We start from the raw sequence: 27,729 nt of genomic DNA on the forward strand, positions 1-27,729 counted from the left end.
CTAAAGCTTTATAAAATCATGAGGGATATAGATAAGGTGGATGACAAGTGTCTTTTGCCTAAGGGAGGGAAGTTCAAAACTAGGGCGTGTGTTTATGGTGAGAGGAGAAAGTTTTAAAAAAAGGACACGCACAGCAACTCTTTTTAAACAAAGAGAATGGTTAGTATATGGAATGAACTGCCAGAGGAAGTGGTGGATGTACATACGGTATACAATGAATACATGCATACTCTTAGCATGACTTAGTTTTGCAAAATAAAACAACAAATTTCCCAAAATCCCGGATAATGTTTGTAACAGCAGATTGTCTAAGCAAAAGATTAATGAAGGCTTTTGATAATCAGCTCAGACAGCAAAGTCTACAGCAAAAACTATTTTACTTCATGTTCCTAAATAAGCTATGACTGTGGGTAATTAGCATGGCACAAATTAATTTTTCATTCAAGCATGCATGCAAGACATACCTGTAGAGATAAATTATGATTTGTCTTATAAAAAGAGGAGAAACCGATGAGTCGTTACAGTCTGTAAGTGACAAAGTCACAAGAGATTATCACTTTGCTGGCAAGCTGCTGCTTTTCTACAAAGGAAGGCTTCATTTTGGAGACCACATATTATTTTGTTTTAAAAAATAGCATTGGAGAAGTGTTTTCTGGAATAAAGTTCAACTCATTTTATTTTCTGAAAAACAACAGTTAGACCACAACCTTACAGGAGGTATTACAAATGGAAATATATGCCATTTTGGTCTCATTCAGTATAGAATTTATTTTGAGGAGAAATTGGACAAATATTTTGCATCAATGCTCCAAGCGCATTTTGGAATATAAATTCATTACAAAAATAGTGCACCACAAATAAACATTAAACAATTAATCTAATAATTAAAGGACTGAATAGCCCAGTAATAATTTTACTTTTTTTAAACCTATTTGTCCAACCAATGGAAGCTCTGAAACCATCTTTTCTTTTAAAAGAAAAAAAAATTTACAGAAACTCTGCCAAACATTGCAACGTGCAAAAGTCTTACTGTCAGCATCTCCAAATCAGGGTTCTTAGAGATACTGAACTATTGTTAACTGCAGGGATTCATAGTTCATAGTTACCTAGTATAGGCAGTCAACCATTTGTAAATTTTCTTACAGTTTGGAGTTTTTTTTTTCAGAATTATGGTTTATAGAATTTTTTTATAAAATCCCTCCAGTGTGAAAATAGGCCAGCCAGCCTAATAAGCTCATACCAATTCTCGAAATAGCATCCCACCCAGACTCACCCCCCACCTTATTCTCATGGCTAACTTACCTAACCTACACATCTCTGGACAAGATAGGCAGTTTAGCATGGCCAATCCACCTAACATGCACATCTTTGGACTATGGTAGGAAACTGGTACACGCAGATATGAGAGACTCTGCCAACTCCCCATTTCGAGATGATACATTAGTTAATTAGATCACGAATACATCTGTGACAACTTGGCACGGTTCACTTATACCAGAGGACAAACAAGCTGTTGGAACAAGTGTTTCAATCATGTTTAAGCGGTGCAGGCAGCATCCTGCTCGTTAGCCAATATGTTAGGAACTCTTCACTCAGTCTTCCTCCTCTCCTTCTGGTCCATCTTTCATTTGTCAGCTGAGGATAGCTCTTTGGGCACCTTCCTGTGATAACTGTTGCCTACCAGATCTACCCTCAGAGGAACTCTCCTCTGCAGCCGCCCCTGCCTCTATTCTTGGTCTCTGCACAGATCCTCCAGCATGGATTTAACCCAGCCCTGGTGTGGTTTCATCAGCATGCAGAATTTTAGAATGTAATTTAGTCCCTGAATGTGTTATTATTTGTTTCATTTGAAGCATCACAGAACCTTTTACGATGGCAGGACATGTTTATTCGGGTTTTTCTAAAATAGACTTTACATCTACTATAAGCAATAACTGATGACATCCTGTACGCACAGAATAGAGATGGAGGATTAGGTATCTCTAAATTGTAAGTTCAAATCCTTACCACAGTGATAAGGAAGCGCAAGGTCTTTCAAAGTGCCCTGGACAAGGAAATCTATGCCTCTTTCCAGTTTAGTAAGGGGAGCAATATGGAAGATATAAAGGCATTAACAAGGTTAAAAAGGTCCTTCACGAGATCTGGATGCCTGAAGATGACTGCTTGCAGTTCAAAGGCGAATCAGACAGCAATAAGGAGGAGGCCTTGAGATTATGCCAACTTCCAATTACACAGTCTGGACAGAGATAGAATTATTGAAAAGGAGTAACCAACAATGTCAAGGGCTGGGAATTACAGATTTTAAGAACGATAAGATTTCCAACACGTGGATTCCAACAACATGAGCATCCGATATGAAAATTTCCAGGTTTATTAATAATTTGTTATTACATTGCAATTTGTATCCAACCAGGATGACTATATGATTGTAAACAAGGAACGCCAAAGATGCAAGGCCCTACTTGCGACAATGCCACACATTTCTGGGTGGTGCCAGAGTACAATAATGTGAGGATTAAGAGGCACAAGAAGATCGTGGAGAAATTGTATCAATACGTGGGCAAGTTCAGTTGAATTACCTTTGTGGAAACCCATAAAAGAGTTGAAGAGGGAAAATTATGGAAAACTATTATAGTTTTCCAGAAAGGTTCTGTGGTTCTAGTTGTAGGTGTGACAATTCATTTTGAAAACGGAGGATAATGTAATAAGAGAAGGCTTGGGACAAAAAAGTTGATAGATACAAGCATTTGTCAAACCAGATTATGGAATTGGTTAAAGGGACTACACAATCATTTTATGGCCTTTTGATGGGTGCATGGGGAAAATGGGCAAAGAAAAATAACGAATTCATGAATCAGTTGGGGATTCAGAATTTTAAAGTCTTCGCCCAAGGAACATCCCAATTGACATTTTTGATTCTCAAATGCTTTAGATTTTTTAGCAATGGCTAAAGGACTATCTGTATAGCAAAATATTAGATAGATTTGTGAAACTAATTGGTTTTAGATATTTAAGTATCTAGGTTTATTCTTAGATTTTAAAGGTTGTATTACTTTGATTTTATTAATAAAAAGTTGGTTGATTTTAAATAAGGGTGGAGGGGAAAAGGGTGGTTGTTATTACAATGTTACCAATGGGTAATATAATTAACTAACTGGTGGACAGCTTCAGTCCCTTTTCCATTTTTTGGTGAACTGCATTGTCCCATTGTGTGTCTTAATATCCCTTCGCTTTAATATCTTAGCTATGGTCAGCTTTATAGAGGTGACTAGAATAAACGTCAACAAGGTGACTTAAAAACTTGAAAGATGCATTACTTGCAGTGTTTTAAAGTAGCCAAATGCCTCATCTAGTTCCTTAATTTCTTCAGACCCAACGGTCATTCCAGCATGGCTTAGGTTTCTCTAATCTCCTTGACCCCAGCGCACATTGGCCTAGGTACTTCTTCCAGGGCGTCCTATCTGAAGTACTCCTGTCTGAGCTTGGCACTTATTGTTAAGTCATATTTATACAGACAGTGTCAATGCCTTTGTTAGTCAATTGTCCAAATGCTTTTGCCCAAACCATGGATGACAATCAACTGATGTCATGACTGACTGCCCACTGTCCCACTACATCTAAGGGTTAGTTTGCCATTCTTGCTCAGCTTAATTTCAAAAACAGCACAGATAATCTGGCACAGATAGGGTGCCAGATAAACGGTTGATGCCAGTTCAGTGGGCACCATGTCCTTTTTTTTGGTAATTTTTATTTTCATATAGTAGAATTTTGGAAAATGAACTCCTGTTGTAATAAATGTTAAATGAAAAAAACTCATGGTACACAGGCGAATACTGGAAAAAATTAGTTTATAAAAGGGACCCCATATTCAACACAATATAATCTCCATTGATCATGGTCAGGAAGACCAGTGACCAAATCTATACATTCCTGTGTTTCTAACTTGCTGGGTTCATTTGCATGTTATTGCACCAAGTTGCAAGGTCCTTGGAAAGCCATTTGAAACCAAACCTTACAGCATAAAGAAGGATGTTTGGAATCATTGGGACACTTAACTCAAGGAGGTTGCAGTTCAAATGCAACTCCAGATTATTTGGGAAAATAATCATTTTGAGATGGCTTCTCGTTTCTGCGAACCTAGCTGCAGTTTAGAGAGGGAAGGTCATTCTGAGTTTGGTGATTTGGCACTGAGCAGTCATGATTCAGGACTAGCAGTGTCAAACCTGAATTGCAAGGATGTGGGTTTAAGTCTCACCCCAAAGACTATAAAGATTACTACATTGGTTTTGGACTATGGATTTAAAAATGATAATATGTACAATTTAAATGCATGAACTGTAGAAGATGTTGCAGTTTTAAAGAGAAGGAAGGTTGCTAGAACACTATTGTTTGTACAGGGAGGCCTCGTTCAAGCAGCTGTGAAGACTGTAGACAGATTGGCTCTGTGGGTATGTCTAGTGAAAGTTTTGCCCAGAAACAGACATTTGATTGGTTTACCAACCAGGACTAGTTGCGTGTGTGCTCAGGAGTACTCAGCATAAAAAAGAAACTTATTGATTAAGCTTGGTGTTTGATAATACAACAGGAGCACCCAGCGTGCAAAGGAGATAACATCTTTCTCAGCAGCGAGCTACTTTCTCTCTGAAAATTCCAGTCTTGCAAGGAAAGGTCAAATCCTCAAGTTGTGAAAGAAAGCACAAGAATTGGTATGTCTATTGTCACGAGTCCTCCTCACAAAAATCAAAAGGAACTTAAGCAAAACATCTCATTGGTGCCTTTAGTCCAAACTGGTGCAGAAGCTGTGCATTACTGGCCTTTTATTGCTCCTTCACCAACTGTAATGTTTGGCATTTTGTCTGTGTGGCCGTTTGTATTTATTTGATTTTTTTAAAAAATGGTGGAATTTAAGTTGCAGATTTATCTGTTTGCAATAAATAACTTTTGTTTTCATGTTAATTTTAGAAACCTGATGAATGTTTTCTTTTAATAGAGTTCATTAGTCAGGTAAATTAAGGACTTTGATTAAATCCTTTTACATTTGTGATGGCTCAGGGATTTCCAGCACAGTACTCCAGTGACTCGATTCAAGGTATTAAATCCTGTCAGCCATCTCAGGTGGATCAAAAAGATTTCACCAGAAACGTTCCTTCAAAACGGAGACATTTATATGCACAAACGTTCACCATGTTTGGGCTGAAGCCCTTCCATGTTGATCAGCTCATAAGAAGTCTCAATCATTTTCAGAGTGGCTTTTTGTTGTTAAAACCTATCAACATGAAAGGTGAAGCGATGAGTGGGGTGCTCAGTTTAATCATTGCAAGGCAACAAGACCAGGATTTTAAATCCTCTAACTGTCCTGGGAAACTATTCAATTTCAGGAAGTTGAAACTCTCTGAAATCTGACATCAAGCAATTTGTTGGAGGGTTTCAGACACAGGGAAATTGTCCTTCATAATTTTTAATTTCCAGGGCAACTCCTTCCAACTCAGCTCCATCAAGAGGGTCAGACTGTGACAATCAGAATATCTGGGCCAATTTCTAAAAGGGTACACATGTACACAGAGAACATGATAAGAAAAGCATTTGGAATGCACAGGGTTTAGTTAGTGTACCTGCACTACTGTCAAGGAGCCCCATTGTCAAGCAGCACATTTGAAAGAATTCAAATTAGGTTTTATTGTCACATGTACTCAAGTACAGAGACAGAGGTACAGTGAAAAGTTTACAATGTCCCTATTCCCAGTGCCATCTTAATACAAGGCACCTAGGTACAAAACCTGAGGTAAAAGATATAAACAAAGAAATAAATTAAACGTTCAACATTACAATTCTTCTCAGTATAAGGTAGTAAGTAAGAAATAAAGTTAAAAGTTCCAAATTATTCATTTTTTAAGCGATGAGTCTCGTGATAATTCTACCCATATCCTTTCATCATCAATCCTCTACAGGGAACGCAGAAATGTAAAATTAGCCATTGTACATTTCTTCTCATGTTATATACAAAATTTATATTGCTATATAACAATAATTTCTATGGACTATTCATATTTAAATGTTAAAACATAGATTGTCCAGCAGCTTAGAGATTCACATTCATCACACAAGTATATATCGATATTTCAAACTGTTCTGAGCCATTGCTTACTATTTTAAAACCTCCGTATAGACCTCAGTTCCATACCGGTAGTCATAGCAAAATTTCCTTCCTTTCTGGAAGCAGCCTATATTCTTTGCTGCATACCACACAAGAGTGGGTCTGATGAGGGTGGGTAAACCTCATTGCGCAGAATTCTACCGATGGGAGAGGAGGTCAGGAGGTTCCACTAGTCAATTCTGCAACCCCGTATTAGAGGCATGTCATGGTAATGTCACTGGACTCAGTAACCCACTATTCTGATGAAGGGCTCCTGCCCGAAACATCAACTTTCCTGCTCTTCAGATGCTGCCTGACCTGCACCACTCTAATCTTGACTCTCGCCTGGGCTAGTGGGTTACTGAGTGAAAGCCAGGACTGCAGATGCTGGAGGTTAAATGATCTTGGGCACGAATTTACATCCCAGCATAACAATTAGTGAAATTTCAACATAATTAATTGAAAAATAGGCTCAGTAAAAGTGACCTTGAAAATACCATCGATTGTTGTAAACCTTATCTAGTTCACATTTGTCCTTTGTGGACAAACGCAAATTTAGAATGTTTTTTCTCAGTCTCGACTTGATGGGCCAAAATTATCTAAATGGAGAGAAACGTCAAAGTGATTCAATGCAGAGGGATCTGTTTGTCCTTGTGTCTGAATTACAGAAAACTAGTGTGCAGGTACAACCAATAATAAGGCAGCAAATCGGATTGTGGCATTTACTGGGAATGGAGTATAAAAGTAGGGAAGCGTAGCTTCAACCATACAAGATATCAATGAGAACACACGTGGAATACTGTGTACAGTTTTGGCCCTCTTAAAAGAGTGATATAGTTACATTGGAGGTAGTCCTGTGCCATAACAATTGTGATTCTTTACCTATCTCCCCCCGACAAAATACCCCTCAATGTTGACTTTCGCTGCTTAGGGAGTCATGAAAGAATCTGAAGAGTAAGAATATTAAAGCAAGGCATTGCCAAACCTTTTACCTCTCAAAATTCCTATTGCAGAACTTCAGTTCTTGGTTGGATAATAGTTGGCATATTTTAAATGAAAGGTGGCAACTGGGAATGATTCATGTCTGGGTTTTCATTGCATTTGGAATGTAGCATCGCTCCCACTTACTAAATTTATTTAACAATAGTCACTGTGCGTCCTACCAAGTCAGCCTTTTTGCTCTGAGAAATTGTTCTTTGATTAATTTTGCCGAAACTGAATTGATGTCTGTGGGGCATGGTATTGACATCTCTGCAGTCCAAAGAAAGTTGGAATCTTGCATTAGTTCTGAAACCTTCAGCAATTTTTCCACCGTGTTTGGTAAATATCTGAAGGGATTTTTTTTTAAAATGTTTTATGTTCTGTTGTGCTCATGGCCTTAACTGTATCTTCAAGCTCCACCACCCATCCCAAGGTTTCCGTTTTGCAACTGTACGGGAAAGCAGCGCTGAGGATTACGTGAAGAAAAGTTTCCCAGAGATGAATGAATATATGAGAAGGTATGATGTGCCAACAACACCAGATGGTGTGAAATACTTGAAGTAAGTACTATTTCCAATTCCACATTATCAAACTCCTTTGTGTCCAGTTACCAAGCAAACATACACATTCTGCAGTTTTTGGCTTCTTCCCAAATGTTAATTTTGATCCCATCCTGTTCCGTGAAACTTGTTGTATCACAAGTACAGCCCAATGAATAAAATAAGAAATAAACACTGGAAATGCTCAGCAAGTCATATAGATCTTATAAAGAGAAAAAGAGGAGTTGACATTTCAGTAGCTACAATGCTTACCACATCAGCGTGTTTATTTATTTGGTATTTGCTGGTAGGTAGTGAGCTCAGAGCTTCTGAGACAGAGACAGGGACTGTTCCACTCCAGGACTTAAAGGCCGAGGAAAGTGCATTCATCACGCACCCAGACAAGTTGGCTATCAACCTGGAAATCCTTTTAACTCATGCTAAAGGCAGACAGTAGGGTTGGCTACAGATTCCTGGTAAACCATCTGATGGAAAGAAAATTGGACCCTCCACCATCACTATCCCTAGGTCTAGACTACTTGTATGTTCCTTGAGTGATCTGTAACACCATCACGAGCACACATGTTAAATGGCAATTCAGCAATAACTGAGGCAAAAAAAAAAAAAATCAGCTCAGAATTTATTTTGATACTGGATCTATTTTTCACAGCCCTAGAGAAAGTTGTGAGGATATTTGCCCTGGCTTGGGAATCTCACAATAAAGTGGCACAAACTCACAATATAGTCCAATCCTTTTGGACCAAGGTGAGGAAACATTACTTCACTCAGAGGATTGTGGATCTTGGGAATTCTGTATGCCAGAGGGCTTTGGATAGTCCAATTGCTGAATAAATTTAAAGTGGTGGGATCGATAGATTGTTGGTCTCTCGGAATCTAAATAAATGTAGTGCACACAGAAGAGTGAAATTGAAACTCATGATTAGCCATGATTGTATTAAATGGCAGAATAGGTTCAATGGACCATTTGGTTCAATTCTGCTCCTATTTCCTGTATCCTTAAATCAGACAAGCTAAACCAGCAAACAGTTAAAACGTTTTGAATGCTCTCCACTTTTCTCGGCCACCCGACTTCCTTAATTATTCAGTATTCCCTCTGCCTGTGTAAGGGAGCTGGTCTGGGCAAGCGGAGAGGTGGGACAATTAAAATGGTGTGTGGATGCAATTTGAAAGGGATGCAAATATTTGGAAAGGTTGCACAATGGAGCAAAAATACCATACTTTTCAAAACAGTTTACAACCCTCTTGCTTTTATGTAGGCAGGGGCCCAAAAATTCAATTTAGCCAATATGCAGGTCATGGTACAGAATTTGGAAAGACTGGGATCAGAAGGAAGTTAAGAGGTATTTTTTAAACTATGTAGCAAGCTGTTATGGTTTGGAACACAGCAGATGCTGATTCTATATTAATTTCCCAAAAATAAGCTGAATATTTTCTTTAAGGAGAGAAATGTGCAGGGCTTTGGGGAAGGAGCATTTGAGTGGAACCTATTGGCCAGTTTTTGCAAAGAGCTGACAGGCATGATAGGCCTTCTATGCTATGTCATTCTATAATTTTAATAATGACTGCTAATGGCCATTATATTGCATGTTGCATGTATCCATCCCAATTGGCAGTGTGTGTATTAAATATGAGGATTTAAAGAGAAAGTAAAGTGAGGTAACCATGAATTACTGGCCATTCTGAGAATGGCAAACAGTTTGGCTGGAACCCACTTCAATCTGCAGAACACCTCGTGCAGTGCCTCCATTGTGAATCAGAGCGTACTGACTCAGTTCTGTAGACTTGCTTATCTATATCAGCCAGTTAAAATGGAGTAACTGAAAACACACAAGAAACTCATGGTGTAAATTTATGAGCAAAAATATTGCAATGAAAAACTCCATTCTAAGAAACGCCTCAAAAAAAATAATGTTTCAGAGAAACATCAGAAACATTTCAAAAATTACTGACTGCATTTTTCTTTGAATTGCTATTATGTTTAACACTGCATCTATCAAAAGTAGTAACGAGTGAAATCATGTAGCTTGGTGTAACAAATGGGAAATTATTTTAATCTAATTTCTCATTGACATGTTCCCATAACGTCCTGACATATTTTTGATGGGCTATTACTTATTTATTCTATGTAACTCAGGACAAAGGTGCAACAATGATCACTCTTCAAAATTCATGTGACCAATAGAGATTACAATCTTGGGGCTTCCAACCCAAATCCTGCTGTCCTTTTCACCATGTCTTCCCCCACCATCACCTCCATAAAGCTTAAGACTTTTTTGCTATAAATGTCACTTTGTCAGAGTTCAGTTAATTCATATAACAGATCAGGGTTCAGACCAGAGACTTAGTGTCACAAGTTGTGGTAATGTTGAGATGAAGATTGAGGAAAAAGGGCAGAGGTACATATTTCAACATTCAACCAGAAACAGGCAAGGGTCAAGTCAGAGTTTGGAATTATAGTCAGCTGACCTCATGCCATCTTTCTATCAATACTCCCACAGCTGCTATCTTAACCCACTCACAAACCTCAGTGGTCCAAATTGAAATGTGGCCACTTAAAGAAACTGTTATTCTAGTCAGGAAATTGTGGAAGCAGATCTGGCATTCATTTATGACTTCAATCGTTGAGAATTTTAGGCCTTACATTCATTGCATTGCTGTTGCGAGCATATAATTTCCCTGCCACTGAAATGTGCTACTTCATGCGATTCTGAAATGCTTAAGCCTTCCCCATTTAAGGTGTTGGTGAACATTTGACCACTTGGATTTCATGCCATTTTAAGTTTCTTTAACAGTCCTACTATGCCAATTAACTGAAGTGCAACCTCCAACCTGATAAAACCATCTCTCACTCCATCTGTCTGATCTACACTCAACATTTTGATATGCACTTGTGCTCAAGTGTCTGGTGTGGGATTTGAACCTGAAGTGTTTTCTTCAGAGGCAGAAGTGAAAATATTGAGCCAAGGCTGACACAGGTTAAATCATGTAGCTGTTCTCCCCCGCCCCAAGAGTTGAAGCACAACATTAAATATTGATTATGATTTGATGGAAGGTCATACTAGAACATGGCTGAAGATCTGAATAAACACAATCAAGTGTTTTTCTAACACTACAGATTAATTTTAGCTGAAGTGCAATGATGCTGTACATTTTTCAATATTTTACCTTCAACCTATGGTTTAAGAGATAATATGATTTATTGGCTTTTGATAATGTTGATTGAAAAGGTGACATTTCATTTTGCATTGAAACTCTTTATTGAATCAGATGAATAAACATATCTAGAAGGAGGTGTGGTGCTTGAGAGAAATGTGATGTTGATACAACATTGCTAGAGGATCAAGACTAGTGCCTCCCTAAGACTATGCATCTATTTCAAATTAATTAACTATATACTACTGTCAGTTAATAGTTTTACTCAATGACTTAAATTCTTCAATGCACATAGCAAATTAATTTGGAATGTAGGTTTTGTGCTGGAGAGGTTCCATTGAGATATTAAGAGTCATGTTGAATTAATATTTACAGAAGAACGTGCAAGGCCATGGGAAGAAGGTGGGGTAGGGGGTCTGTGTGTTGGAGCGGTGGCACTAAGTGGCTTACTCCTATAAAGAGCCAGCACTGACATAACAGGAAGAATTCTAATGGTTCAGTGTGGATGAATTCATTCACAAAATGACAGTAAATATATACAGCTGAGAAATCATTTCTATATAATTCAAAAATGTGTGCATAGAATGGTAGGTGCAAATTTCAAACCAGTTCCATGCTTGATTAAAGATGTAACTTCTGAACCTAGGAATGATCCTCAAAGACTTGATGCCTTTATAATGGACAAAGCACTGTTAGATTACGAGGTCTCGATTGATGCTGATTGCAAGTTGTTAACCGTTGGAAAACCTTTTGCAATTGAAGGTATGTCTTTCATTATTAATATTCATAATGTGTCATAGACATTCTCTTTGTTCAAGATGGGTCACATTTGCAAGGAGAAAGAGGATGAATGAACATAATTTTCAAACATCTTTTTCAAATTGATCAAAGATAATTCAATGCATTTTTAAAAATTGATTCTTGGAAAAACATAAGAAGGTTTGCTATCTATACAAAGTAGAGAGTTAGGATAAGGGAGACATTTTCAGAATGGTGACCTATAACTGTTGGACTGCTATGGGGATCGGTGCTGGTACCATTATTATTTACAACATAGATTAATGAGGGTGGCACGGTGGTTAGCACTGCTGCCTCACAGCACCAGAGACCCAGGTTCAATTCCTGCCTCAGGCAACTGTCTGTTTGCACATTCTCCCAGTGTCTGTTGTGGGTTTTCTCCAGGTGCTCTGGTTTCCTCCCACAGTCCAAAAATGTGCAGCTTAGGTGAATTGGCCATGCTAAATTGCCCGTAGTGTTAGGTGAAGGGGTAAATGTAGGGGAATTGGGTCTCGGTGGGTTGCTCTTCGGAGGACTTGTTGGGCCGAAGGTCCGTGTTTCCACATTAAGTAATCTAATCTAATGCCTTGGATGAGGAAAGCGCATATATTAGGTAGGAAATAAAGTGCTAGGGATTACATAAGAGTTTGCAATGGGATATAGACAAGTTAAGACAGTAGGCAGATGGAATATAATGTGAGGCAATAAACTAAGAATTGAGGAGCTGAATATTATTTGAAGAGAAAACTTACAGAAAGCAACAGCACAGAAATCACAAAAAGTTAGCATTCCAACTTTAGGAAAGGAAAAGGGAATGTTGGCCTCTGTTTCAAATGAAATGGAATAAACAAGTAGGGAGGTCTTGCTATAACTACTCAGATGCCAGCTGGAGTACTGTGAATGATTTTGGAACCCCTATCTAAGGAAAGACATACTTACATGGAGGCAATCCAGACAAGGTTCATTTCGCTGATACCATGTATGGAAGAGGTTTTGTAGACTGTGACAGAGAAGAATGAGAAATTACTTTATTGAAACATACAGAATTCTTTGAGGACTTTACAGAGTAGATGTTGGAAGGTTGTCTCCTCATGTGGGAGAATGTATGACTAGAGGGCTTAATCTCAGTACAAGTGGTCACACTTTTAAGGCAGAGAGGAGGAGGAATTGCTTCTTATAGATAGTGGAAAATCTGTGGAATTCTCTCCTGCAGTGAGCCTTTGAGGCTGGGTCATTAAGTATATTCAATGCGGAGATAGATTTTTGAATCGGTCAAGGAATCAAGTGTTATGGGGAAAAGGCAGGAAAGTAAAGTTGAGGAACATCAGACCAGTCAAGGTCTTATTGAATGATGGAGCAAATTCGATGGGCTAAATGGCCTCTCATTCCACACCTTATGATTGTAGTGATCTATGTTAACTGACTGGGAAACACAAAGGAAACTAAATTATCAACTTTGCTCAAAGACTTTTTGTACCAAGCAAGATTCTTGATTAGTAGTTGGTAAGGATCATATGAGTGGAAGATCCTGAGACAGACAGTCAGCATTACCTGGTGGTGGTGAGCAGAGGGGCCCCTATATAGGGCAGTACCTAAAGGAGCAGGTAAGCAACAGGACTTGTAACAAGGTCAGCCAGCTGGACCTCAAACAATGAGTTCCCTGATTAAACCAGATTAACAACCCAATCAGGAAGCCCTGGCTGACTGACTAAAAATGAGGAGTGTCAAAGATACTGACACTCCGGTACCTGACTCTGAATGAGACAGTACCAAAGTTAAGGACTGTTAATATGTAAATAAATGGTGACTTGGTAACACATACAGGCATCTGAGGAGTTATTTCAGTGGTGACAAGAAAAAAGCACCATCCTGAAGAAACTCGCTCACAGCAATCATCTTTGAGTTGGGGTAAGCATTTCTGACAGTGTGCTTTTGTTGGGAAGATTCACCTGTTCAACTCTGCCAAAGACTGGGCCCAGTATGTGGAAAGGGTGGGTTATTTTCTTCTGGGCAAACAACATTGTGGCAGATGAAAAAACAATGAGTAATTCTCCTGAGAGCCTGTGGAGCTGCAATTTTTTCTGTCATTAGGAGCCTCATGTTCCTTGAGGCACCAGATACTAAAACCTTTCAAGAATTGCCAGATATATGTTTAAACAATATAACAATCCCAAACCAGCACTAATTAGAGATACTCTCAGTTTTACTCAGCAATTCGAGAACTAAGGGAATCGTGTTAGGACTTTTGACTCGATTAAGACAATTGGCAGAGGCATGTGATTTTGGTTTAACCCTAAGTGAGATGCTGAAGATTGTCTGGTACGTGGGATTAATGGTGTAGCCATGCAAAAGTGCCAACTAGTTGAAGCCCAGCAGGACTTCAAGCAGGCACTATAAATGGCTTCACCATTGGAAAATGCAGCAAGTGTAGCATATGAGTTTGTAGGGTATTCTGGAGGAAGTGGACACCCCCGTTAGTCCTGATCAGAGGAACTCTAGGTCAGCCCACAGCAAAACCCCAAAACAAAGCCAAGCCTCAGCCAAATGGCTGAAGTTTTCTTCAGGATTCTGGCTGGCAAGCCATTGTAGTTATTGCTAGTTCGCAGACTTGAGACAGCAAGAAAAGAGTCTACTGGATCTAAATTGAGTAAGATAACTCACAGGCTGATATCCAAGAGAGTTCATACCCTGCGAAGTCCACCTACATCTGGTTTGGCACAGTTAAATTGCTTCGCAACATCAAAATCAGAACCATTCAAGATAAACGTCTGGTTAAATGGTCATCCAGTTCAAGTGGAGATCGACACCAGCCTGGCCCTGTAAGTAATTATAGAACCAGAATTTAATAAAAATTTGACCGGACTCCAGCCTTAAACTTTGCACCAGGCATCAGCGAGGCTGAAAACCTGTACCAGAGAACATTTACAGATTAAGGGTACAACTTTGGTTTCGGTCTCTTATGAAAAGTTACCAGTTACCAGTGATTGTAGTAAAAGATCAGGCCCAAGCTTAATGGGGTGAAATGGATGTGAGAGATCACCTCCATTGACACAATATTTTTTACTTATAAAATGTCTGTCTGACCGGAGTCTTAAATAAACTAGCCTTCCAGGAAGACATAGGGACTTCCGGCTATCAGAGGAGCCAAGGCCACCTTGAATGTTGACCAGGAAGCAGTTCCACAATTCTGAAAGCCCCACCCAGTGCCACTTGCCTTTCAGGTAAAAAGGTTGAAGCAGAAATCAGAAGACTGGAAAATACAAGAATCATTAAATCTGTCCAACTCACGGAATGGGTAGCACCAATTGTACCAATTTTGAAGCCTGACTGATCAACGTGGGGATTTTAAAGAAACAGTAACTGCTTTCTGCAGCTGTATAAATACCCAACCCCCCCGGATAAAGAATGGGTATGCAAAGCTGGCAGGGAGGCTGTCATCTGTCCTTCACATACTTGGACATGAGCCATGCTTGTTTGCAATTGTGTTTAGACCAGGATGATCAAAGGTATGCTACAATTAATAACTACAAGGACTTGTACCAACATACAAGACTGATTTTGGAGTATTGTCAGCCTGTTCAATTTTTCAGCAGAAAATGAGAACATTTTTTCAATGTCTCCTCCTTCAGGTCACCATTTACCTAGATGATGGGCTAATAACAGAGAATGCTAATAAGGAACCCCTATAATGCTTGGATATAGCCCAAAGGCATTTTTCAAAGGCAAGTGTATGCCTAAGGGAAAATGTGTGTTCCAGGCCCCTTCAAGTGACCTACTTGGGCTACAGAGTCAACAAGATCATGTTACACCCGTTGGAAGCTAATCTGAAGGCCATTAAATGTACCTCAGCTCCCATATCTGTCCAAGAGTTTAGGTTATTTCTTGGACTGGTAAATTATAATGGAAACTTCAGCATAACCTGGCATCCATCTTGACACCATTGCATCAACTCCTAGAAAAGGGTCAACCTTGGAAATGGTCATACAGACAAGCCCTCGCTAACAATGAAATAAAGAAACAGCTGTCATCCTGTAAGGTATTGGTGCACTATGATACAAGAAAGATTTGGTATTGACATGTGAAGCCTCTCCAAACAGCATAGGGGTGGTATTAGCTCATAGGTGACACAAGGAGAGAAATGCCCAAATAGCATATGCATTCAGGACTTTGGCTAATGCAGAGCTTAAATAAGCCCAGATAGAAAAAGAATGTTTGGCAGTCATAATTAGAGTCATGAAGTTTGACCAATGTCTTTATGGACAAAGATTTGTGATAATCATGGACCACAAACCCCTACTTGGTCTGATCAAAGAGGACAAGGCAGTGCAGCCCACAGCTTCAGGCCACATTCACTGGTAGACTCTGATACAGAGAGCATATAATACAAGTTAGAACAACATCCAGGAGGCCAAGTAACGAATGTGAATGCTTTGAGCCAACTCCCATTAGCAGATATACCATCGGTGGTACCCACAAATGGAAAAGTCTGTAATGATGCTACATTTTCTGGACATGCTCCCAGTCACAGCTGACAGTTTCAGACTTTGGATGCAGAAAGATCCAGTCCTTTCAAAACTGAAAAAATTGGTGGTAAACTGAAACAAAGGGCTGTCCCAACAAGAACTGGGACCTTTTTGGACCCGGAGAGAATAGCTCGCAGTAGAGGGTGTCATATTGTGATAGGGAGTAAGAGTGGTTGTCCCAAACAAAGGTCACCATCAAATACTGGCTGAACTCCACCAGGGCCCATCCCGTGGTCTCCAAAATAAAGATGTTGGAAAGAAGTTATATCTGGTAGCCAGGCTTTGATGCAAACATAGCCTTGTTGGTGGGGCAGTGCCCAGAATACCAATAAGGACAAAAATTACTGTCAGCAGCTCCCCAACCTCAACTGTTGTGGCTGAGTAAACCTTGGACTCACGTCAATTACGCAGACCCCTTCATGGATTCAACTTTCTTAGTCATTGTAAATGGGACTTGGAGAAGTGTAATGATTGTAACAAGGTCAGCTAGCTGGACCTCACACAGCAGGAGTTCCCTGACTGGACTACATTAATAGCCCCAGTCAGGGATCCCAGGCTGACAGGGGTCAGTACCAGAGATACCACCATTCTGGTAGCTGACTCTGAATAAGGCAGTACTAAAGTCAGGAATGTATTGTGTCCAGTTGTGGTCACCCAGTTAAAGGAAGGCCATTATTAAGCTGAAGAGAGTTAATAAGAGATTTACCAGGATGTTGCCAGATATGGAAGGATTGAATTATAAAAGAAAGGCTGGGATTTTTATTTCCACTGGAGCATAGGAGGTTGAGAGGCGACCTGATAGAAGTTAATGAGGAGTGTAGATAGAGTTAATGGTATTTGTTCTTCACTAGGATGAAGGATTTCAAGACTAAGGGGCACATTTTTAAGATGAGAGGAGAGAGATTATAAAGAAGACATGAGAGGCAAACTTCTTTTACACAGAGGGTGGTTCACATGTGAAATGAACTTCTTGAGAAAGTGGTGGATTGGGGTACAGTTATAATGTTAAAAAGACATTTAGATAGGTATATGAATAGGATAGACTTGGAGACCTATGGTCCAGGAGCAGACAGGCGAGACTAGTTTAGTTTGGGATTATGTTCGGTATGGACTGGTTGGACCAAAGGATCTGTACGACTCTGACTCTATAAATATTGGTCTTCCAGGGAGGGTGAGAATAAGGAGTTAATGGTAGATAATAAGAAAATGATGCATGAAATAAACAAATGTTTTGCTTCAGTCAACACTATGGAGAATACAAGAAATATACCAGTAATAACTAAGTTGTGAGGTGAAAAGGAAAGAGGAACTTCATGAAATGTCACTGTCACAAGAGAAGTAATACTGGCAAAACTGGTGGAGCTGAGAGCTGACAAATGGGAATCATCTTAGGGTCTTAAATGAGGTGGTAGATGCACTGGTATTAATTTTCCAAAATTCACTCAAATCTGGAAATATTCAACACTGAAAAGTAGCTAATAAGCTCCTCAATTCAAGAGGCTGGGAGACAGAAAGCAGCAAACTTTAGGACAGCTAATTTGGTGTCTATCATGGGGAAGGATGTTAGAATTGATTAAGTAGGTGATAGCTGGGCACTTACAAAAACTCAAGATTATAGAGAGGAGACACTTGGCCTAAAGAGGGAGTTAAAATGGCCACTTAATAGTCTTGGATATTGAGTTTTCTGGCAGGACAGAGATTAATAAAAGGTATGAGTGTAGCATTATTCATTAAGGAATAAATTAAAGCTGTGAAGAAGCTAAGTAAATCATGAAATTAGGTTAGCTGGGTTCAACTTAGACAAGGCATCAGCACACTTAAAGGGTGCACTAAAGATCTCTAAATGGAAGAGAGGTAGAAGAGCAAATATGTTGGCAAATTTCTATATACAAAATACAGCATAATAGTTGAAGACTACCCAAATATTAATTGGAATAACAACAGTGTGAAAGACACAGAGGACTCAAAATTCTTGAACAGCGTTCAAGAGAACTTTTTTAGTCAGCACCTAAGTCCAGTAAGAGAGGTAACACAATTCTAGATTTAGTTTAGGAAGTGAGGCTAGGCAAGTGGATGAAAGTAGCAATATATCTCCATTGTGGGAATAGTGACAGTAATAGGAGGACTGGGCATCCTTATGGAAAAGGGCAAAGATAGATCAGGAGCAAAAGTTTGAAATTTGGATAAATAATGGTACAAAGTCCAGAAGTTATTTGGTTAAAGTGGACTGAATGCCTTTACTTGAAGGAAAATTAGTAAAGAAGCATTCAAAAGTGTGTTTTTATAGACACAGTGTAAGCATTTCACCACAAAATAAAATTCTGCCAAATCTAGCATCTTCTAGCTATCCAGAAGTGTATTGGGGTAAAACAAAGCAGAAAACGAAAGTATATGATGGTCACAAATAAAAAAAAAATTGATATTGTAGATAGCCCGGAACATAATGGAAAGTAAAGGAATGAAATTTAAAAAAGGAAATTATTAGTAAAGCAAAGAGAGTATAGACATAACATTGGTAAAATCATAAAAAATCTAAAGATACTTTGTCAGTACATTAAGAGCAGGAGGGTAACTAAGCATAGCACCTACCAGAGATGTACATGGAAATTTGCACATGGATGTGTAATATCTGATATGGAGATGCTGGTGTTCGACTGGGGTGGACAAAGTTAAGAATCACACAACACCAAGTTATAGTCCAACATGTTTCTTTGAAAATACAAGCATTCAGAGTGCTGCTCCTTCATCAGGAAGCTAGTAGGGCAGGTATGTAGGACATAGAATTTATAGTAAAAGATCAAAGTGTCATACAACTGATGTGATGTATTAGACAAACTAAAATGGTTAAGTTTTTAATCACTTAGAATGGGGATGCAGGTTTCAATTGATTAATATGTAAATCCCAGAATTTCTTTCAACTCACAGCCCTGAGATAACTTAAGGTTTTATCAGTATATAAAAAAAAGTAACATCTCAGCTCAGACAATTTATTAAAGATGTGAGGTTAGAACAATTCCTACTTTGGAAATAAAAATCAGTCTGACCCCAGATTGGATAAAAACAGACTCTAACCTCACACCTTTAATGCATTGTCGGAGCTGAGATGTCACGTCTTTTTTTAAAATCCACTGATAAAACCTTAAATTATCTCGGGGCTATGACTTGAAAGAAATTCTGGGATTTGCATATTAATCAATTGAAACCTGCAATCCCATTCTAAGTGATTAAAGACTTAATAGCCATCTAAGTGTGTTTAATACAGTGCATCAGTTGTATGACACTTTGATCTTTTACTTATAAATTCTGTGTCCTATGTACCTGCCCCACTAGCTTCCTGAAAAAGGAAGCAGTGCTCCAAAAGCTTGTGGGCAAGGCTCTTAATAAATATCTTTTCTGTCTTTACAAAGAATAGTGATATTGTAAACAATCCAATTTTTTAAAAAAGTGTGAGAAATATGAGATTATAATAAATAGGAAGTGAGAACATACAGAAGGGATTTTCATCCTTGAATGTGATAAGTCACCAGAGATAAGTGTATTGTATTGTTGGTTGAGAAAAAGGAGTCACAAAGAAAATAAAGCAACGTAGCAGAAGATGGGAGGCCTGAGAACATAGAATCATCGTTTGAAAAGGCTGAGAGAGATGGGAATTAATTGTAGGCCGGTCCCTCTGACTGGAGTAGTCAGTGTAATAATTTACTGAGAGGTTAAAATTTACTGTCATTTAGAAAGGCATGGATTAATCAGAGATATCAGCATGGTTTTGTTAAGGGAAGCTTGCATCTTATTAACTTAATTTTTGGGGGAGGGAATAAGGAAGATTCAGGAAGGCAGTGCTGTGAATGTTTTCATTGATTTTAATGAGGCATAGTAAGGATGTCCTATTTTCAGCACTTTGAAAGCTGGTGGTTCCAAATAAACTTGTTGGACTATAACCTGGTGTTGTGTGATTTTTAAACTTTGTCCACCCCAGTCCAATTCTGGTACCCCAAGTCATTAATTACTTAAGAGTTAAAATGTGGAAGACATGATTAGGAAATAGCAGACAACACAAAATTGGCTGGGTAGTTAACAGTGAAGAGGTTAGCTTTTGACTGCAGAATGATTTCAATAGTTTGGTTTAATCAATATGAAAATGGCAAATGGACCTGCCTCCTTCAATGATGTAACTTTTCAGTGCTTCTATAGAATGCAAAGGCAGGCGTATGGAATGGGCATTGATTGTGGGTGATTATAGAAGAGCTATTAGTTCAAAGTTTAGATGTTTTTAATAAACAAACAAACAAACGTCAGTGCAATCAGGTCACAAAAACTGAAGTTGCTGGAAATGCTCAAACCTTCCTCTGAGGAAAGATTACGGGACCTGAAGCATTAACTGATTTATCTTCACACTTGCTGCAAGACCTGCTGAGCTTTTCCAGCAACATCGTTTTATGTTGCTGATTTACAGCGTCAGCAGTTCTTTCAGTTTTTATTCAGTGCAATCCTGTATTGGGATGTATGCCAGCAGGGTGTTAGAGGCTGTTTAGAGTGATGTTCTGTCCAGAAGAAATATCCATTTGTAGCATACTAGCAATGTATAAAAAGAAGAAATGAGGCTAACTTTTACAACTGTAACAACTGTAAGGCAGTGCCTGTTAGGAGAAGCAAAAGAGGAACCAGACTTGCTACCCTTTACGCTGCATTATCTGATCTACCATCACATAAAATAGGATGTATCGAGTCAGAAACAACAGCCTAGGTGACAGCTAGGTCCATGTAATAATCAGAGAGGCCTCCTTCTATTGTGAAGACTGAGTCCTATTTCATCAGTGCTGGGAATGAGATAACTCAGAATCCTCCACTCGCTAATCAGACTCATTACTGATCCTAAATGCCACTGGGATTACGTGGTGGATAAGGGATTTTCCCAAACCCATGTGGATTTCCTGTGCCTCCTGCAGACCTCCCAAGAGGTCCCTCTTACTAAATATAGTTAGCAGTTGATAAAGGAATCTGCCCACTGAGTACCACTTTTTTATTACCAAGCCCATTCAGGGGTCCAGCAATGATTCCTGTGAAAGACCTTAGTAAGTTCCCTGCAACAGCTACCACTTATGGTCACATTGCCATGAATGGAGAGCTGCTGGCAACTCAGCAGTAGGAACCCCCTGTCTCCCTTTCTTGGGAGCTTCATTCTACGCAAGACACAACTCTGCCTGTGTAAATGTCCAATTGTACTGATACAACAACCATCAGTTGCCCCTAAGAAATGTGATATGGGTTTCTCACTAGTGAGCTGAATCTGTGTCACCTCCAATAAATAAAGCTCAGTGTCTATCTCGTACACAAGTACTGCTTTGTAATTACTCAAGGACTATGTCTGCAAATAATTCAGGGAAGGAATTTTGTTCAGGGGATCTGAGCATCACTGGCGAGGCCACTGTTCCTTTTCTTTTGGTCCCACGAAAAGGTGATGGTGAGCTGTTTTCTTGAACCTCTGCAGTCACGTGGTAATGACATGACAACAGTACTGTTAGGCAATTCCAAGATATTGATCCAGCGATTGTGAAGGTGATACGTCTCAAGTCAGGGTGGTGTGCAACTTGAAAAAGTAAAAATAATTGGAGGTGGTGCTATTCCCTTGCATCTACTCTCCCAGTCCTTCAAGGCAAATTTTAGAAGTACTATTAAAGAGAGTTTGGCAGGTTGCAGCAGTCTATCTTGTAGAGGGTGCACACTGCCAGTGATAGAAGGAATGAACGTTTACTAAAGTGGACACAGTGCCAATTATGTGAGCTACTTTGTCTTTAAATGGTGTTGAACTTAGTGTTGGTGAAACTGCACTCAACTCTTATGCCTCCATCTAGGCCCCTAAGTCGGGTCAAACGTGCCCATAGGTCAGCATTCATCTGACATTCATGCCACACAAATTCCAGGCAAAGACCTTCACCAAATAAGAAACAAATCTAACTACTGCTCCTGGACAGTCAGTGGTGTTATCATCATCAAATCCCCCACTAGTGACGTCCTTGTGGTTACCATTGACCAGAAACTCAACTGGACTCAGCACGAACACAGTGGCTACAAGAGCAGGTCAGAGGCTAGGAATACTGCTGCAAGTAACTCATCTGACTCCCCAAAGCCTGTCCATTATCTACAACACAGAATTGTGATGGAATACTACCCTCTTGCCTGGATGAGTGCAGCTCCAATAACACGAAGATTTGCACCATTCAGGACTAAGCAGCTCGTTTGATTGGCACCACATCCACAAGCATCCACTCCCTCCACCACAGACACCTCAGTAGCAGCAGCATGCACCACAGAAATTGACCAAAGATCCTCAGACAGCACCTTCCAAACCAACAACCACTTCTACCTAGAAGGATAAGGGCAGATGTATGGGAACACCACCACCTTCAAGCTCCTCTCCAAGCCATTCACCATCCTGGCTGGAAATATATCGGCTTTCCTTCATTGTAGCAGAATCAAAATTCTGGAATTACTTCCCTAATGGCATTGTGGGTCAACCCACAGCAGGTGGACTGCAGCATTTCAGGGACGCAGCTCACCACCACCTTCTCAAGGACAGCTGGGGACAGTCAATAAATGCTGGCCAGCCAACGAAGCCCACACCTGACTAATAAATCAAAAATAAATCTGTGTGTTCAGGTGGCAGACCTGCAAGGGTGATCTCTTAGGAACAAATGTAAGTTCTCTTTAGAAGAGGAATTCCTGTTTCATTCTCATAAGTGGTTTTGAGGTTGCAAAATAGCGAATGAACAAGTATACTCAAAGCTAACCAAATATCCAAACTCTACCTGTGTCACAGTCTAGAATGCTTCAACATTGTCATGCTTTGTATTCAGTGGATACATGTATTATATTAATTTCAAATCAGAAAAGATGCAATCAAACCAAATTCATGTGATTACTCTGCTCAGATGTCAGATGATCTTATTATTAATCTTCATATCTAATGATTTAGGTGAGAAACTAGGGAATTCAGCACAGGCATCACTAGTTCCTCATCCATTATGAAGTTGTTTAATTTCCCCTTGGGTGTTAACAAAGAAGAAACAAAAACAGAAAAGTGAGGAACACAAATAATCTGAAGGTTAATTAAAATGAAGTTGAGGTATGCAATATTTGAGTTAGCATGTTCATATGAAATTCATTTAGCCACTATTTAATGCCCCATCTCAGTAATGAAGTGCACATTGCACAAGCCTCAAGTTAGCATGCTTGTATGTCACTATTAGCTGATTAGTTTCACCCTATATTCATGTGTGTTCCTGGTCTATGCTTGTTGACATGCTAAAACAAATTAAATGCCAGCACAGATAGATGATTTACAAGTATTTAAATGAGCTTTGGGAAGAGATAGCAAAAATGGATTGTCATCAAGTGTTTGGAAAGATGTGCAAATATGTTCAAAATCTTTTGTCAGCTACTACAATATCTCACTCTTTTCCTTTCCATAAGACACTAACCCATATTCAGGATGGTTTCCAAGGGTGTTGGAAGCTTTCAAATGGTTTTCTTCATAATTGAACCAAGCGTGCATTGGACATAGAATACAGTCCAACTGAGCCTAACCCTGTTTTCCACCAACATCAAATATTATATTAAGGAAGCAAAAATGTTTGCTGTTTTATCTTCATAAGTCAAGAGGCCCAAGAGTATAATAATACCATCTGTACAACAATTCAGATTAATGTGGCATTCTTAATGTAGTAAGCTTTCCTAACAGGTCAAACAAAATTTGACCAAGTTATTTATGATGATATTAACATAAATTATCAAAAGAGGGATAAAAGGTAAAAGGATGGAGAATTTTAATGAGCGAATTCCAGAGTTTAAGATCTAGGCAGCAGTTACATGTTTGGGAGGAGTACAATACATGAACTATATGGGCTAGAATTGGAAGATGCAGAAATCTCAGAAGGGATTACAGTGATGGGGTAACAAAGTTACATTTTACAGATAGGATGATGTTTTGGGGACATGTATCAATTATCAAACTAGTAGGAAATAGTTGAAGTCTTTGCAAATTGATGTATTTTAAAAGATAACTTTAATCTTGGAGCCAGTGCATATGATGACAAACCATTGTTTTTAGCTCCTTCAACATAAGACATTGGACATACAGAAAATTTATTGTTTTTAACTTGAGTTTGTGACTTACTTTCAAAATCACTTAGAATTACTTCCACCACTCCATTCATTTCCATGATTCGTATTGATGCATGAAACAGATTGCATTGTTTAACAATAATTACCAGATATATTATTAATTCTTTAATCAAATTGCAATCATCTCTTTATAACCTTGCCTTAATTAATTGGTCACCGAGGTCCATTGTGATATTTTCAGTTAATTGGAAAGCAATGAAGCAAACTCTGTATAGAGTAGAACTGCTCGTGTGTGACACAGCTAGTCATATGAAACGCAAGGACCCAAGGGTGATTTAAGGCTTCCGGCTCATCTCTGACTTCATATAATAATTAGAAGTTGCTCGAGCCCTACTGTCACTTGGTTCCAAAAGTATCAGACAACTTTGATGTATCTGCATCTTGTAATTACTGAGGGATATCAATAACTCCGATCAATTGGAATAACTAAAAAGGTAGCTTTTGCCAACTTCTTCACAATCACAACTGCTTTTGTTGTCCTGTAACTTTCGGCTAATTTATTCAGCTGTTCCAGAAGACATGCAGACTTTGACTTTCCTGCTTTGCTTTGATAATTCCTATTTCCAGGCTATGGAATTGGCCTTCTACAGAACTCCCCACTGACGTCCAACATTTCAGAATTAATTAGCCAGTACAAGTCAGATGGCTTTATGGATATGCTACATGACAAATGGTATAAAGTTGTACCATGTGGGAAAAGGAGCTTTGCTGTGACTGAGGTAAGAAGTCTTTTCACGTGGAAGAAATTTGTTTGATAACCAAAGTGGCAATTGGTATGCTTGTTCTTGTTATCTGTTATACTTGACGGAGTTAGATTGAGCTGAAAAATCTTGAGTTTCCACTTGAATTCACAGTACATTGGAAAAAGTATCAACAGAGTCAACTAGTGTTCCACCAGGGAGACATAGCAATGTAATCCATTCTATATCTCTGATGCTGTAAACTATCGAAAGAAATTTTCGGTTGCAATTGCATTCTTAATGCATTAAAATATCAAGCAGTAAACATCCACTGTCTTAGTGATTGGTTGAAGCCGAAATGAAATCTTTTACTTGGTTCGATTTTGATTTTTCAGATTAAGATTTTTTTTTAAAATGGAACATTATTCTGTAGCTTACAGGGACTGCCAAGATATTTGATTCTCTGCGAAGGAAGAATACATGTACAGGGCTGCAGGGGAAAGCAGGAAAGTATGTAGAGATGAATTGCTCCATCATAGAACGATCAGACACCAGCTCAGTTGGAAATGGCCTTCATCAGTGCTGTAACTATTCTGATTTTGAGCAGACATCTGTCTTAGGATAGTGGCAGTATTCATAATCAAAGAAAGAGAAAATAATGTGAATCTATAAAGCAGTTTTCAGGAGCACAGTGCACCCTAAAACCTCTCTATAGCCAATTAAGTGCTTTTAATGTATGGTTGCTGTTCTACTGTGGGAAAGGCGATGGCCAATATGCATTCAGCAAACTCCCACAAATAGTAATGTGATAACGATCAAATAATCTGCAATTGTAAAATTGGTTGAGACAGCATTAGCCAAGGCCCTGGAGATATACCTCCCCAGTCCTTCAAAATAGCATTTTCCTAACAAAAAAAAAATGACTAGACATGAGTAAACATCTCATCCAAATGAGGGCACCTCCAATTGTTGGGGCATTTCGTTAGCAGTGCACAAATGCATTAGCTTGCATTTTATGTTCAAACATTTAGACTTGAACCTGGGTCCATAAGCATCTAGGTAAAAACAATGACTGCAGATGCTGGAAACCAGATTCTGGATCAATGGTGCTGGAAGAGCACAGCAGTTCAGGCAGCATCGAGCCCTCAATGCTGTCTGAACTGCTGTGCTCTTCCAGCACCATTGATCCAGAATCCATAAGCATCTGGCTGATTCACAAAACGTGAAGGAGTCACAAACACAAGATACTGCATTTCACTTGACTACAGATAGATAGTGTTTGTTTTCTAATGTCATAATGAAGCAAATCTCTAAAATGCAGATTTATGTAACCCACGAAATTTCCAACTGCAAGTCACATGCCCAGAGTGGATAATTATCTGCTAATAATGCCCGGGAATAATTTGAGCTACTTTATAGAACAAGTAGTACTAAATGTGTTAGAGTCTTGAAAACTTGAGATGAATTGCACATAAATGTATTTTTGAGACACTTCCTGGATTGTGCATTAAAAATAATCGCTTAGATGTTCTGCCACTTCATACTCAAGGTAGTTGGACCAGATAGTTTCACATTAAAATGTAGAGAGGATGTAAGGCAGGGGTTGGGGTGGAGAGAGAAAGGCATTATCTAAGTGAGTGAAGCTGAGGAGCTGTGAACCCAAGCATTTAATCTGAAAGCAAATTAGGACTGAAATGGAGATAAGATACTCGGCACTTTCTCCAAACCAGTTCGGGATAAGCAATAAAATCTGGCCTTGCCAATGACACATTCAGACAACAAAAAAAAACCAAAAACAATCCTTGCCTGATGATATGTTGGCAACTCAAATGTGCCAATTTCACAATGACTAATTTTAATTACCAGCTGTGAAAAGTAATAAAATACTTGACGGAGTTAGATTGAGCTGAAAAGTTGAGTTTCCACTTGAATTCGCAGTACATCGGAAAAGTATCAACAGAGTCAACCAGTGTTTCACCAGGGAGACATAGCAATGTGATCCATTCTATATTTCTGATGCTGGAAGCTATCAGAGAAATTTTCTCTTGCAATTGCATTCCTCAATGCATCAAAATATCAGGCAGTAAACATCTGACAGGACTCAAAAGATATTTAGTCCATTTTTTGCCATTGTGAATTGAAGCAGCTTTTAAAACAAGGTAAAAGTGAGTTATTCTGGCAATTTTAGGTAAGCTGAGTTAGGAATGTTGGCTTTGACGCAATGTTTTTAAAAAGTCCCACACCAGGTCCTAGCTCCCCGCCCTGCCGTGTGTTCACCATCCCTCCAGACTTGCCCCTCTCTGAGGATGAAAGATCAAGCTTTTAAAACAAGGTAAAAGTGAGTTATTCTGGCAATTTTAGGTAGGCTGAGTTAGGAATGTTGGCTTTGACGCAATGTTTTTAAAATGTGTTGTGATTCAGTATTCAAAAGGTGCCTAATGTAAGATCAAGAGGAAGATGACTTAGGTTGAGCTGAACAACATCACAAGTTCATAGTAATTCATTCAACACTACTTCATATTTTCATGGTTTTACTAATTTCAAATTCCTGGTGTCCCTAACTTGTGCTCGCCCCCAGTGACGTCAGCAACCTACATTTGGACCACATCGCCGCATGTGTCTCCGCCCCCCCGATGGTTTTACTAATTTCAAATTCCTGGTGTCCCTAACTTGTGCTCGCCCCCAGTGACGTCAGCAACCTACATTTGGACCACATCGCCGCATGTGTCTCCGCCCCCCCCCCG

At 39.1% G+C, this 27,729-nt stretch overlaps 1 protein-coding gene across 1 annotated transcript in view; it reads left to right on the forward strand.

Annotated features, from left to right (window-relative positions):
• grin3a (glutamate receptor, ionotropic, N-methyl-D-aspartate 3A) overlaps positions 1–27,729 on the forward strand; it is a 146,616-nt gene that overhangs the window by 93,400 nt on the left and 25,487 nt on the right. Inside the window, exons 4-6 of the mRNA XM_043715600.1 lie at positions 7,529–7,674; positions 11,474–11,589; positions 24,873–25,024. Of these exons, the coding sequence (XP_043571535.1) occupies positions 7,529–7,674; positions 11,474–11,589; positions 24,873–25,024 (414 nt within the window). The remainder of the gene's footprint in view (positions 1–7,528; positions 7,675–11,473; positions 11,590–24,872; positions 25,025–27,729) is intronic.

This window comes from Chiloscyllium plagiosum, chromosome 2 (genome assembly GCF_004010195.1).
Source record: "Chiloscyllium plagiosum isolate BGI_BamShark_2017 chromosome 2, ASM401019v2, whole genome shotgun sequence".
NCBI lineage: Eukaryota > Metazoa > Chordata > Chondrichthyes > Orectolobiformes > Hemiscylliidae > Chiloscyllium > Chiloscyllium plagiosum.